This window comes from Dama dama, chromosome 1 (assembly GCF_033118175.1).
Source record: "Dama dama isolate Ldn47 chromosome 1, ASM3311817v1, whole genome shotgun sequence".
Taxonomy (NCBI): domain Eukaryota; kingdom Metazoa; phylum Chordata; class Mammalia; order Artiodactyla; family Cervidae; genus Dama; species Dama dama.
Window position 1 is genome coordinate 10,955,339 of NC_083681.1, and position 13,439 is coordinate 10,968,777.

Below are 13,439 nucleotides of genomic sequence, written 5' to 3' on the forward strand. Positions count from 1 at the left end.
CTTCAGCAACAGTCGTTCCAATGAATGTTTAGAGTTTACTTCCTTTAGGATTGACTGGGTTGATCTCCTTGCTGTCCGAGGGACTCTCAAGTATCTTCTCCAGCACCATTCAAAAGCTTCAATTTGTTTACTTATATTTTCCATAAACACCCCACAATATTAAACTGTGATCTTTTTAAGAGTAAGAACTAGATTTTAATGATTTTTGCATTTCTCCTGCCTAGCACAGTGCCTGATACTAAATAAACTTATTTTAAAATACTTATCAAGTGTTTACTTGGTAAGTGAAGAAATAAAAAAAAAATAATCATTTAGCATTCCATTAGCACTTCATTTCCTTTGTCATTCCTCTCAATCTGGGAAAATCAAAGGCAAAAATGATGAAATGGGCTTCCCTGGTGGCTCAGACAGTGAAGAATTTGCCTGTAATGTGGAAGACCTGGGTTTGATCCCTGGGTCAGGAAGATCCCCTGGAGGAGGGAATGGCTACCCATTCCAGCATTTTTGCCTGGAGAATCCCGTGGACAGAGGAGCTTGGTGGGCTGTATAGTCCGTGGGGTCACAAAGAGTTGGACAGGACTGAGCGACTGACTTTTTCTTCTTTTTTTCTGGCTACACTGGCATCTGTTCTGATTTTGGATGCACATGAAATACTGATTTTCTCAGAAAAGCTTGAGAGATTCTGCTCTAAGATTCAGGAACTACTGTTCATAGGACACTTAATGCTGGTGGGTTCATAAATTCCAAACTGAATCTAATAATTTACTTGCATGGGCCAGTGACAGAGATGGCAATCCAGATGGGATAGTCATGGTAATTCAAAAATCAAAATCATTCAATAAATATAGCTCACTTCTGATTTTCAATCATGCTGCACGTCAGAGCTAGAAATTTCACATATCTCAATGTCAACGATTTCTGCATTTAGTCTCTGTAGCCATGAAATTTCAAGCTGCTTCCATGTAAGTAATCAAACTTCTCAAATGGGTGGTTTTAAGATAATGTCAACAAAATAGTTCAGCTATTTGTAAAATACAATTAGATGGATTGGTGTCTATATATGTGATTTGATACTCTTTCCCTCAGATGGCCATTTTTGCGAGGTAATGCTAGATTTATATGAAGGCAGTCTCAAAAGTTAGGTAAAAAGACCACCTATTAGAACTCATAACAGAATTCTAATCTAGCCTAATTGTGACATTTAGAAATTCCATGGTGGACCCACTTATAAATTAAAAGGGATGACATTACTAAAAATTCCTGAAGCCCTTTACTATAAAGTCATTTTATTTTCTGTCGAGCTAGGGTCTGTCATCATTCTGACCCTGTCTTTGTGCTTTGCTATTTCTACCAAATCAATTGCTTTGACCATTCTGTTAGATAGAGCAATTAGTCATTTTAATAACAAAATTAATCAGTTTGATTTGAATTACTTGGTTAATGTATTTGAAAGTGTTAGTTGCCGATTACTATAGTTTAAGTCAAAATCCTTGATTCATTGCTTCTTAAATTAAGATGTACTGGAGGCTTCCTTGTAAAAGACACAAATGCCAATTATAGGCAGGAACCTGACAGACGGTGTCAGGGAAAGCCTCTTACTGAGACCCTTACCCCTGCCCTGCAGGTCTGGCTGCATCAGGAAAAAGGACGTCAAAACCATTTCATTAAACAGAAGGAACTGCCAGGACTTACCAAACAACAACAACAAAATCCCCAAAAGACAAAAATGAAAGAAAGTGAAATAAGTTTCCCTTGCTACACTGTGAGCTTCCTAAGGGCAGGGACCTTGTCTATTTTACTTTTTGCTTTACCCCACGCACTGCAACAAAACAAAAGAGGTATTCAACAGCTATCAAATGGATAAATAAATGAATGAGTAAGAAATGATACCTGAGATCCAGACAAAACATACAGAAAATCAGATCAGAGACAGACAAGATCCGGATCTGCCTGACAATCCGGGTCACAATCAGAGTCGGGCTGTGAGTCAGAGGAGGAGCAGTGAGTGAGAACAGGGGGAGGAGAGCACCAGTGAGGAGCACTCAGCAGGGGAGACCAACCGATGCTATACTGGCTTTAAGGACTTATTGCCCTTGATGACTGTTGCTCCATCTTAGTTCTAAATGACCCTTGCTTGGGGGTAGCCTCCCAAGATTAGTACAAGAGAAGACACAAACATTTCAGAGTCAAGTGAACTAGATATAGGTTCGAGTTTGCTTATTTATTAAGAGTGCATTGAGGGGTTATCATTAGTTAATACCATACTATGCATTCTAGAGATATAGTTTTTCAATATCAAACTGATAGTTGAGTATATGTTTGAGAGGAGCAATATCTTAGAAAGAAATAAATGTGTGCCCATAACTTCAGAAATGATTTATTTTTTCTCATTTACCACCTTCCCCCAATTATTCCTGGTGTATCAAGGGAACCTCCCCGTATAAAAGTCTCATCTTGACTTCTTTCAACTGCTTTTCTATGAGGCTAAAATAGTTTTCTGCAGTGGTGATTAGACTCTCATAGGCATTGGCTGGTGCAAAAACATATTAGTGGTTGAGTCTGACTCTTAACAATTTCTGATAACAAAACTGGAGAGTTTATTATTCTAGTGTGAATTAAACACCTTGGTATCCTGAAAAGAGACAGATGGTTCTAAAACAAATACAGCTGTTGCTGGCCTGAGAGTTCTATATTGATGTGCTCTCTTCCCAAATTGTTGCTACTGATCATTATTTAGACAGAAGTAGTGATTGATCTTAAAGGTTCAGTTCAGTTCATTTCAGTCGCTCAGTTGTGTCCGCCTCTTTGCGACCCCATGAACTGCAGCCCACCAGGCCTCCCTGTCCATCACCAACTCCCAGAGTCCACCCAACCCATGTCCATTGAGTCAGTGATGCCATCCAACCATCTCATCCTCTGTGGTCCCCTTCTCCTCCTGCCCTCAATCTTTCCCAGCATCAGGGTTTTTTCATGTGAGTCAGCTTTTCGCATCAGATGGCCAAAGTATTGGAGTTTCAGCTTCAACATCAGTCCTTCCAGTGAACACTCAGGACTGATTTCTTTAGGATGTACTGGTTGGATCTCCTTGCAGCCCAAGGGACTCTCAAGAGTCTTCTCCAACACCACATTTCAAAAGCATCAATTCCTTGGTGCTCAGCTTCCTTTATAGTCCAACTCTCATATCCATACATGACCACTGGAAAAAACATAGCCTTGACTAGATGGAACTTTGCTGGCAAAGTAATGTCTCTGCTTTTTAATATGCTGTCTAGGTTGGTCATAACTTTCCTTCCAAGGAGTAAGCATCTTTTAAATTCATTGCTGCAATCACCATCTGCAGTGATTTTGGAGCCCCCAAAAATAAAGTCAACCACTATTTCCCCATCTATTTGCCATGAAGTGATGGGACTGGATACCATTATCTTAGTTTCCTGAATTTTGAGCTTTAAGCCAACTTTTTCACCCTCCTCTTTCACTTTCATCAAGAGGCTCTTTAGTTCTTCTTCACTTTCTGCCATAGGGTGGTGTCATCTGCATATCTGAGATTATTGATATTTCTCCCAGCAATCTTGATTCCAGCTTGTGCTTCTTCCAGCCCAGTGTTTCTCATGAAGTACTCTGCATATACGTTAAATAAGCAGGGTGATAATATACAGCCTTGATGTATTCCTTTTCCTATTTGGAACCAGTCTGTTGTTTCATATCCAGTTCTAACTGTTGCTTCCTGACCTACATACAGATTTCTCAAGAGGCATGTCAGGTGTTCTGGTATGCCCATCTCTTTCAGAATTTTCCACAGTTTATTGTGATCCACACAGTTAAAGGCTTTGCCATAGTCAATAAAGCAGAAATAGGTGTTTTACTGGAACTCTCTTGTTTTTCGATGATCCAGCAGATGTTGGCAATTTGATCTCTGGTTCCTCTGCCTTTTCTAAAACCAGCTTGAACATCTGGAAGTTCATAGTTCACGTATTGCTGAAGCCTGGCTTGGAGAATTTTGAGCATTACTTTACTAGCGTGCGAGATGAGTGCAATTGTGCGGTAGTTTGAGCATTCTTTGGCATTGCCTTTCTTTGGGATTGGATTGAAAAGTGACCTTTTCCAGTCCTGTGGCCACTGCTGAGTTTTCCAAATTTGCTGGCATATTGAGTGAAGCACTTTCAAAGCATCATCTTTCAGGATTTGAAATAGCTCAACTGGAATTCCATCACCTCCACTAGCTTTGTTTGTAGTGATGCTTCCTAAGGCTCACTTGAATTCACATTCGAGGACGTCTTGCTCTAGGTGAGTGATCACACCATCATGATTATCTGGGTCATGAAGATCTTTTTTGTACAGTTCTTCTGTGTATTCTTGTCACCTCTTCTTAATATCTTCTGCTTCTGTTATGTCCCTACCATTTCTGTCCTTTACTGAGCCCATCTTTGCATAAAATGTTCCCTTGGTATCTCTAATTTTCTTGAAGGGATCTCTAGTCTTTCCCTTTCTATTGTTTTCCTCTATTTCTCTGCATTGATTGCTGAGGAAGATCTTAAGGGTATTTTATATCTAAAAAAAAGAGCTCCCCCCACCATTACCTGGTCATATGTAACTAAACTGATAACATAAGGGATATTGATCATTCATTTAATTGTGAAATTTTTCAGAAGATCACCAGTGACCTCTAAACATAGTAGACACTTTTTTGCTTTTATCTGACTTGATTTCTTAGCAAGTTTAAACACAGCTGACCATTTTCTTCTTTTTGATTAGCTCTTTTACTTTCTTTGATACCTCACACACCTGATTTCCGCCCCCCACCCCCAATCAAGCTGATCTCTCCTTGTTATTCTCCTTGATGATTCTTTTCCTTCAGCTAAACTTCTACATGCTGAGTGTACCAGGTGGTAGGTCATCACCCCCTTCATTCCACTTCTTCTTTCCTCTTCTTTCCCCTTTCTGGAAATTTGTCCATTCATGTAGTAGAGTGGTTTTAAATACCAGCCCTGTGATTGCCCCCATTTTGTCTTCAGCTCTGATCTCCTAATTAGACTGCAAACTCAGTTATCCTATTGCTTATTTGACTTATTCTCTTAGATGCCCACTAGGCATCTCAAATTTGATTTAGCTGGAACATACTTCTTTATTTCCCACTTTCAAATCTCTTCTTTGTCCAGATTTTCCCTTTAAAAAAATGTATTGTTTCTGTTATGATTTGATAAATGGCACCACTGTGCATCCATTTGACCAAGCCCAATATGAGAATCATCATTTTCCTTCCCTCCATGTCTGATCAATCAGGAAATTCTGCCAGCCCTGCCTCTAAAATAAGTCTACTTTCCCCCTGCTTCACTCTTACGACCTTAGTCTAAGTTATCATCATTTCTTGCATGGATTATTGCAATAACCTCCTGATTCAACTCCTGACCTTTCTCTCCTTGCCCTTTCATTCTGCATGGAACAGCAGCCAGAGTAATATCTTAAAAAATATAAATCAGACCTTGTCAGTCTCCTCCTAAAATTGCCCTGATGGATTTTCATTGTATTTGAAATAAAATACAAACTCTTTTCATGATCTATTTACCCCTATATAACCTGTGTCTGCTCACCTAATTCTGACTGCTTTAAATTCTACTTACACCACTGTTCGTCAAGGTCTAGTTACTTCACCTCTTTCTGTTCCTTAAATGAAGTTTGCATTTCTGCATGTATTGTTACTTATATGTACTGTTACCTACATATACTATTTTACTTACCTAGTTGTATTTATTTATTTGTTTATTTTCTCCTGTTAGGATGAAGTATTCATGAGAGCAAAACCTCTCCTCTCTTACTCACACATTCAGTTCAGGAAAAACAAGAGAGCTGGCCCAAAACACTGTCTCCACTATTTTAAAAATGGCACACAGCTAGTGCTTTTAAAGTAACTAACTACTTTAAACATTGCAGGTAAAACTGCAATTACAGCTATAAAAATGACACATAGGATGACAAGATAAATGCATAACATTTAAAACAAGTCTCATTACTTGGGTGACAAAAAGTATGTAGTTGCTTCACTGTTACCATGCTCAGAATTACACTATTGGTAAATATAACAATATTGTGATTGGGATGGAATACAGGAGGGGGACAGCAATATGATGAAATATTAAGTTTTAGGGGTTGTATGTTTTATAAATATTTAGTTGAGGTTTTTTTAAAGGGAGGGAGAGTGTAAAAAAAGAGTGGGTGAGTAAGGCTGGTAAGTTTCACTTACGGCATATTTTTAAAATCTACATGCATCTATACAGTTATGAGATAGTGTATGTTTATAAACAGTCTTTGCTGCCTATATTTTGTTTAAAATAACCATGTCATATTTAGCTATTGAATTATATAAGGTTTGCAATTATTTTCTTTTATTTATTTACTTGGCTGCAGTGGATCTTAGTTGTGGCAAACAGGATCTTTTGTTGCATCATGTGAATCTTTAGTTGCAGAGCACAGAGCTCTAGTTGTGGTGTGGGGGCTCAGTAGTTACCATGTAAGGGTCCGGTTGCTCTGCAGCATGTGGGAACTCAGTTCCCTGAGCAGGGAGTACCCCATGTGCCCCAAGCCGCAAGGTGGATTTTTAACCACCATGGTGGTCCTGAATGTTTTAATTATTTTCTGGTCATAAAAGCATGCATTTGATTTTCCCATTAACAAGATACTGACTCTTTTTTGTGACAAGATGCCATCTTTTTAAAACTTCAACTCACAATGCACTATAATATAGTATAACTGCTATTGTGCCCATGGATTCTGTTGTTTCTATCTTTAAAATTAGTTGTCAGAATTTGCCTTGATTTATTTTAATTAAAAATGCAGTCATTTTGGTGATTGCTTCAGAATTTGATTAATCCCCATTCATTTACATCCTTAAGGATATTCCATTTTTGCTTGTAAGTTGTCATTTTGAATAAGATAGATTTAGCAAAAACTTTGTGCTCTGACACTCTTGAGTGTTGTTCTGGAGTGATTTTGACCTTATTCTCTAGTCAAACCATGATCATCGGCATCTCAGTAGGTCTGCATTGCTACATCCATTGGACAGTCTCAGGCCTCACCATTCTCAATTTCTTAGCAGCTTTTGTTTGACTCGGTAGAACATGCCTTCTTAAAAATTCTTTTCTTGGCTTCTGAACTTCTTCGTGTCTCCTGTAATTTCTTTGGCCATATCCTCTTTCTTTCTTCTGTTCCAAATGGTGGGAGACCGTAGCGCTAAATTCTCAGACATCTTTATCAACATTCAATGATCTCAGCTAGCACATGTATAAAAACCATTAATATACTGATGAATTCTCAGAGTGATAGCGCTATCTCTAAACTTTCTCTTAAAGCAAGATTTAATTGATAACTTTTTTGAAATAAAAATGTTTATAAAATTTAACAAATTAAAACCAGAATCTTTAATATCTTTTTTTTCCTCTAAAATATGCTCTTCTCCGTGACTTCCTTACATATGTGAGTGATTTGTCATTCACCCAGTTTCTTGGGTCAAATAGCTCTGGAATTACCTTTGACACCTCTAGTTTTCATAGTCCACATCCAATTCATAATCAAATCCTGTCACACTTCCACTCAAAATGTATCTTAAAAGGTCATGTGTCACCAATTCCATTGCTACTGTTCTAGTTAAAAGCAAAGTCATCATCCATTACGTCGGAAGGACTGTCTTTCCATTGATCTCCCGAGCTCCTCTCTAGAGTCTATTCTTTACCCTCTAGGCCAAGAGACCCTTTTAAAATGAGTCAGATCCTGACTTGACTTTCTTTTATCACAATCCTTTCATGGTTTTTCCTTGTGCTGCAGATAAAATCTAAAGTCCCTGTGGTTCCCAAGACTGACTCCGCCTAACCTGTTCTTGTCCTGGCCATTTTTCTTCACTCTACCACTCTCCCTGCTGTCCACTGCTATCTCACCAATACTACTCCTGTTCTGTTCTTTGAACAAGGTCTGGATGCTTTTAGGTAAGAGTCTTTGAGTTTGCTGTTCTCTGCCCCCCACCCCCTATCTCTCATATGATCATGTCAAATGTCACAACCTCAGGAGCTGTGATTCTTCAAATCTCTATAGTCAACAGTCAATGCTACCTTCTTGAACAGTTCTTTTTGCACAGTATACATCAGCAACTGATATTATACCATATATTTATTTGTTAGCTTCTTTATTGTTTGTGTTTCCTACTACAACATAAGCTTCATGAAGATGGGGACTTCAATTTGCTCATTGTTTTATCCCTAGCATCTAGCTGAGTGTCTGTTACTTAGTATTCCTCCAATAAATATTTCTTGAATGAATGATGATTGATATTTAGAAAGAGAAGGATTGTGCACAAATCTAGATCTTATGTGATCTCTGGAGAACCTCATAGAAAGCTGTTATTACAGGTGAATCAGGGTGGGAATATGAAAAAGCTGAAAGTGAAAGTCTCTCAGTCACATCTGACTCTTTGGGACCCCATGGATGCATGCAGTCCATGGAATTCTCCAGGTCAGAATATTGGAGTGGGTAGACTTTCCCTTCTTCAGGGGATCTTCCCAAACCAGGGATTGAACCCAGCTCTCCCACATTGCAGGCAGATTCTTTGACAGCTGAACCACAAGGGAAGCCCAAGAATACTGGAGTGGGTAGCCTGTCCCTCCTTCAGCAGATCTTTCCAACCCAGAAATTCGGCATTGCAGGCGGATTGTTTACCAACTGAGCTATCAGGGATAGCTGATAGAAAGCTGTTATTACAGGTGAATCATGGTGGGAATATGAATGTCACGCTACTAGTACAGACAGAGAAAAAAAGTTGAAGATCTGGCTGTGGCAGAGGAGCACCACTTTGAGATGTGGAAGCCTGAATCCTCACTGTTCTGTGCAACAGAATACACTTGTGACTTTCTATAAGTATGTACACCAGATGTTCTGATTCAGCATTCTAGGTGGACCTATGCTTAGGTAGTTGTTTTAGATTGGGTTCCATAGAAGCAGACCCCGAGACAGGTATTTTATCATTGTGATTTATTGAGGATGCTTGCAGGTAAATCTATAAGGAAAAGAGGAGAAGAGTGCAGGGAAAGAGAAGAAACTGAGCCAGAATGGGGTCCCAGATAGTCTAACGTTGGTCTGATGTACATGACAAAGGCTCCGGATGATAAAGTTGCAGCATTAACTCGTTTTCTCCTTGAATCAAGGGACGAGTTTCAGTCAGTGTAATTGACCTAGGGTTGCCTGATTATGAGGAAGGTATCTTTTCAGGTAATAACAGTGGAGGATAATCCTCATTATACAGCCAACGTTCTCGGCAGTTGGGGGATGTTGCCATGGCCAGTGAAGGCCACTCCCATATCTTCTACAGAGGGACCAACAGGGGTTGACTGTGAAGCATAGGTATTCACTCATTCAACAAATACTCAATTGTATTCACAGTCCTGAGATTCACTGTTAAACAGACATGGTCCCTGCAGCATGGACAGTGAGAAAAAGAGTTTTAACAAAACAAACATGTGATCCTGGTATGATACATATTGGATTACTGCCAAATAATGAATTGAAGCAAAATTATGGAAATAAATCCACAATACTTATAAGTAATGTTTTTCTATAAATGTCCTTTGCTGTAACTCTTAGTAAGATTGTATAAACTGCCAATCACAGTAATCTTTATCTAATGCTAGTTGTATAATAATCAAATAGCTCTTAGGCATTATTTGAAAACACAAATAGAGTAAAGAAATGTGATTTTTAGCCTGGAAACTATGTTGATATACAAGCCCTATATTAGATCATTGTTCAAAAATCAAGATGATTTTCTTTAAGTGGGAGTTTAAACAGAAGAAAAGTAAACATTAAAAGTTTAAAGACAGTTAAGATCTTGGGTTGGATGTCACTTCTTTGCCTTTTATAGTTACCCCTCTAGTCCTATACCTCATGGCAAAGGCAAGAATAAGAGCGGGCTGAAAGCCTGGGATCTTGTTTTTGTGGCATACTCCAGTTCACAAGTCTGTTGTTCCATGTCCAGTTCTAACTGTCCTAATTTTCCACAGTTTATTGTGATCCACACAGTTAAAGGCTTTGCCATAGTCAATAAAGCAGAAATAGATGTTTCTCCGGAACTCTCTTGCTTTTTCGATGATCCAGCGGATGTTGGCACTTTGATCTCTGGTTCCTCTGACTTTTCCAAAACGAGCTTGAACACCTGGAAGTTCACGGTTCATGTATTGCTGAAGCCTGGCTTTGAGAATTATGAGCATTACTTTATTAGGGTGTGAGATGAGTGCAATTATGCGGTAGTTTGAGCATCCTTTGGCATTGCCTTTCTTTGGGATTGGAATGAAAAGTGACTTTTCCAGTCCTGTGACCACTGCTGAGTTTTCCAAATTTGCTGGCATACTGAGTGCAGCACTTTCACAGCATCATCTTTCAGGATTTGAAATAGCTCAACTGGAATTCCATCACCTCCACTAGCTTTGTTTGCAGTGATGTTTTCTAAGGCCCACTTGACTTCATATTCTAGGATGTCTTGCTCTAGGCGAGTGATCACACCATCATGTTTATCTAGGTCATGAAGATCTTTTTTGTACAGTTCTTCTGTATATTCTGCCCACGGACCTTGAGTCCATGTGGAGGCTAAAATTTTACTGATATCAATGAATTGTTATAAAATGTTTACCATTATAAGGCTGGCATAGCTATGTTTAAAAACAACACAATTTGAAGGACAAAAAGCCATTTGAGTAAATAGGTACAGGTTACCAAGTTTCAAGCAAATTTGAGAAGTTAGTATAGGAGGTAAGATGTGCCATGAACAGTATAGAAGGAAAACTTGTTTCATACATCAAATTATGAGACAGAAATACACAAGAATATTTTTAACCGAAATTGGATACTGGTAAATAGCAGCTGGTAGGTCCTGGTTTTTATCTTAAGGTCTATTTATTTTCAATTTTTAAAAACCTTTGCCTGGTGCCATGGAAACTACTATCCTGAAAAATAAGCCAGCTAACGAGCAGCATAATATATGTCAGTAAAATAGTATATTTCTTATTTTCCATAGAGCAAAATTTCAAAGGAATGTAATCTTGTTAAAGTGTCACCAACCATCTCTTTGGGAGAAAACAATGGCAACAGAAATAATAAGCTTATTTTCAAGAATTCTGTTCATACCTCAAATCCCTGGGGTCTTCCTAGACTCTCTTTAATATGTTTCCATGCAACAAGAATCTCTGACACAGACATACTTGTAGCCTTGACATCTGTGGGAGCAGCAGTGGGTTCTGTATGAAGGAAAATGGAAATAATAAACCACGGAGGTAACGGGTTACACCTACCAAAGTACTGCACCTGAATACAGCAGGTGTTACTTCCTTCTACCCGATTTTTTAAATGAAGGGCTCTGGTGATTATGAAAAACACAAGATAAAAAGATGATCTTTTTGGATTTCTCTGAGATCAGGTCTCATCAGTACCTTACCAATGACAATAAATCTAGCAAGACAAGCGAAGAAGATCTTTATCCTTGGATTAACTAGGATGTTTCTGGAGAAGTTAAATTATCTGACTTAAATTGTCTGCCAGACTAGCATAATGGTCAAAAGAGTGGACTAGGAGTCAGGCTTGGCTTTTTTGCTTGCTAAGGTTGTTTTTTGCCTTCCAGAAAATTATTTGCCTGCAGGCAAGTTACTTTACTTCTTCCTGAGCTCCAGTCCCATCATCTATCACCAGACATATTGAGAATACTTAGCTCGTAGGTTTTTAAGGTTAGTTTTAATTGGAATAATACATATAAACTATCTAGCATAGTTCTTGGCACTTAAAATATCTATTCAGAAAGTATCATTTATTTTACTTTTTACCTTGTGAAGGTACAAACAGGATCTAAGTTTCATTTGATTTCTTTTGTTGTTTTTCCAACCACAAAGCCACATTTCCATGATTGTGTAAAGAATGTGTTATGAATCATGATATTTAAAAGGCATGCATTGACTTTTAAGACTGGTATGGGCTGAAAAGGAAAGTCCCTGAAGGTCTTGGTGCTGTTGCTCAAAACCACCTTTTCATTCGTGTCTATGCTCAGTGACCTTCTGCACTGTTTTAGTTTTTGCTTTTTTTCCCCAAATACATCATGTCTGACTGGCATCCATCAAGAGATGCACTTTATTTGAGGTTGTACTGTTTGTGAGGAACAAAATATTTCCAGCTTTGACATTGCTGAATCATAAATACTGTGTCACAAACACACGTTAAATGAAATGGCAGAATAAAGGCCATACTTTAGTTCAACCAATCTGTACACAGTCGATGTCAAAAACTCCTACCCCATGAAAATTGTAGAGACTTTGATTCTAACCCCATATCACTGCCAAGATTTCAGACGAAGCTTATCATTGCTAAGACTTCAGATGAATCTATTTAGATTCAGTCAACCAGATGGCAAAGGCAGAGTTCTAAATAAGATTTTTATGTTTTAGAAATATAAAGGGAATTATAGCCATTTGCTGAGACTATTTCATTTTCTGATGGACAGTGGCCACATGCCTACCTTGAGAGCCTTCATATATTATTAATTGAAAAAATAAAAGCAAAAAACATCTGCCCTTGTTACTATGAAAGAAGTCCACAAAAGACTTTTTCAAAGTTTGTACTAAGCAATGGTTTTTCTTTTGGTCAAGCTTTCATTAAAATTACATACCATATTTGCATTAATACAAAGTACTTTGATAAATTCACATTAATCTTTACACAGAAGCTGACATTAGTTTCTGCCATGGTATAATTTGCAATTTCTCATTCTATCCTTTAAATATCTTTTATTTTATTATATTTTGCTCAGTGGTTTCCCACACCCCACTTTCCAACTGCCTGTTATTTGTGCATCTACCATTTTTAAAAAAAATGGGAAAAGCTTCTAATTTTATTCTATCCTAGAATTCTGATCAGCAAACTTGCAACAATTTTTTCATCACTATTTAATAGGAGCTAAAATTCTTGATTTTGTAAGTAAATGAAAGGAAATGCTCATGTTCTTAAGTGTGTATAATCTGATCTCCCAGATTTAGGATATGGTTTATTTCAAAGAAAGCCACTCTTTAAATATCATTTGTTATTTAGAAGGAGTTTTGCTTATCTTTTCAGTGAATGCACTGCAGAGATTTGTGTGCCAAATGCCTTTTTCTACTTTTTTTTTTTTTAATTAAGGTAATTATATCTTTGCCAAAGAAGACTGCAAGGAGATAAATAATTTCAGAAGCACAAAATATGTGGTTGGATTTCTATCTCTACCTTTAGAGAAAGGAATTTCTCTCTCAGCTTTCTGTAGCACTACACAGTTTAAATATTTTTTTAAGCAGAATGATGAAAGTTTTAAAAAAGTAAGAAATAAAGAAAAATATTCAGAAAATTATTTCCCAAACTAGCACCCTAATTTCTGTTTAAAAGCTCTAAGGTTT

The 13,439-nt window shown here is 37.8% G+C and overlaps 1 protein-coding gene across 1 annotated transcript in view; it reads right to left on the bottom strand.

Annotated features, from left to right (window-relative positions):
* CNTN5 (contactin 5) overlaps window positions 1-13,439 on the bottom strand; it is a 1,550,500-nt gene that overhangs the window by 37,738 nt on the left and 1,499,323 nt on the right. The window contains exon 21 of the mRNA XM_061143613.1: window positions 11,158-11,267. Coding sequence (XP_060999596.1) covers window positions 11,158-11,267 — 110 coding nt within the window. The remainder of the gene's footprint in view (window positions 1-11,157; window positions 11,268-13,439) is intronic.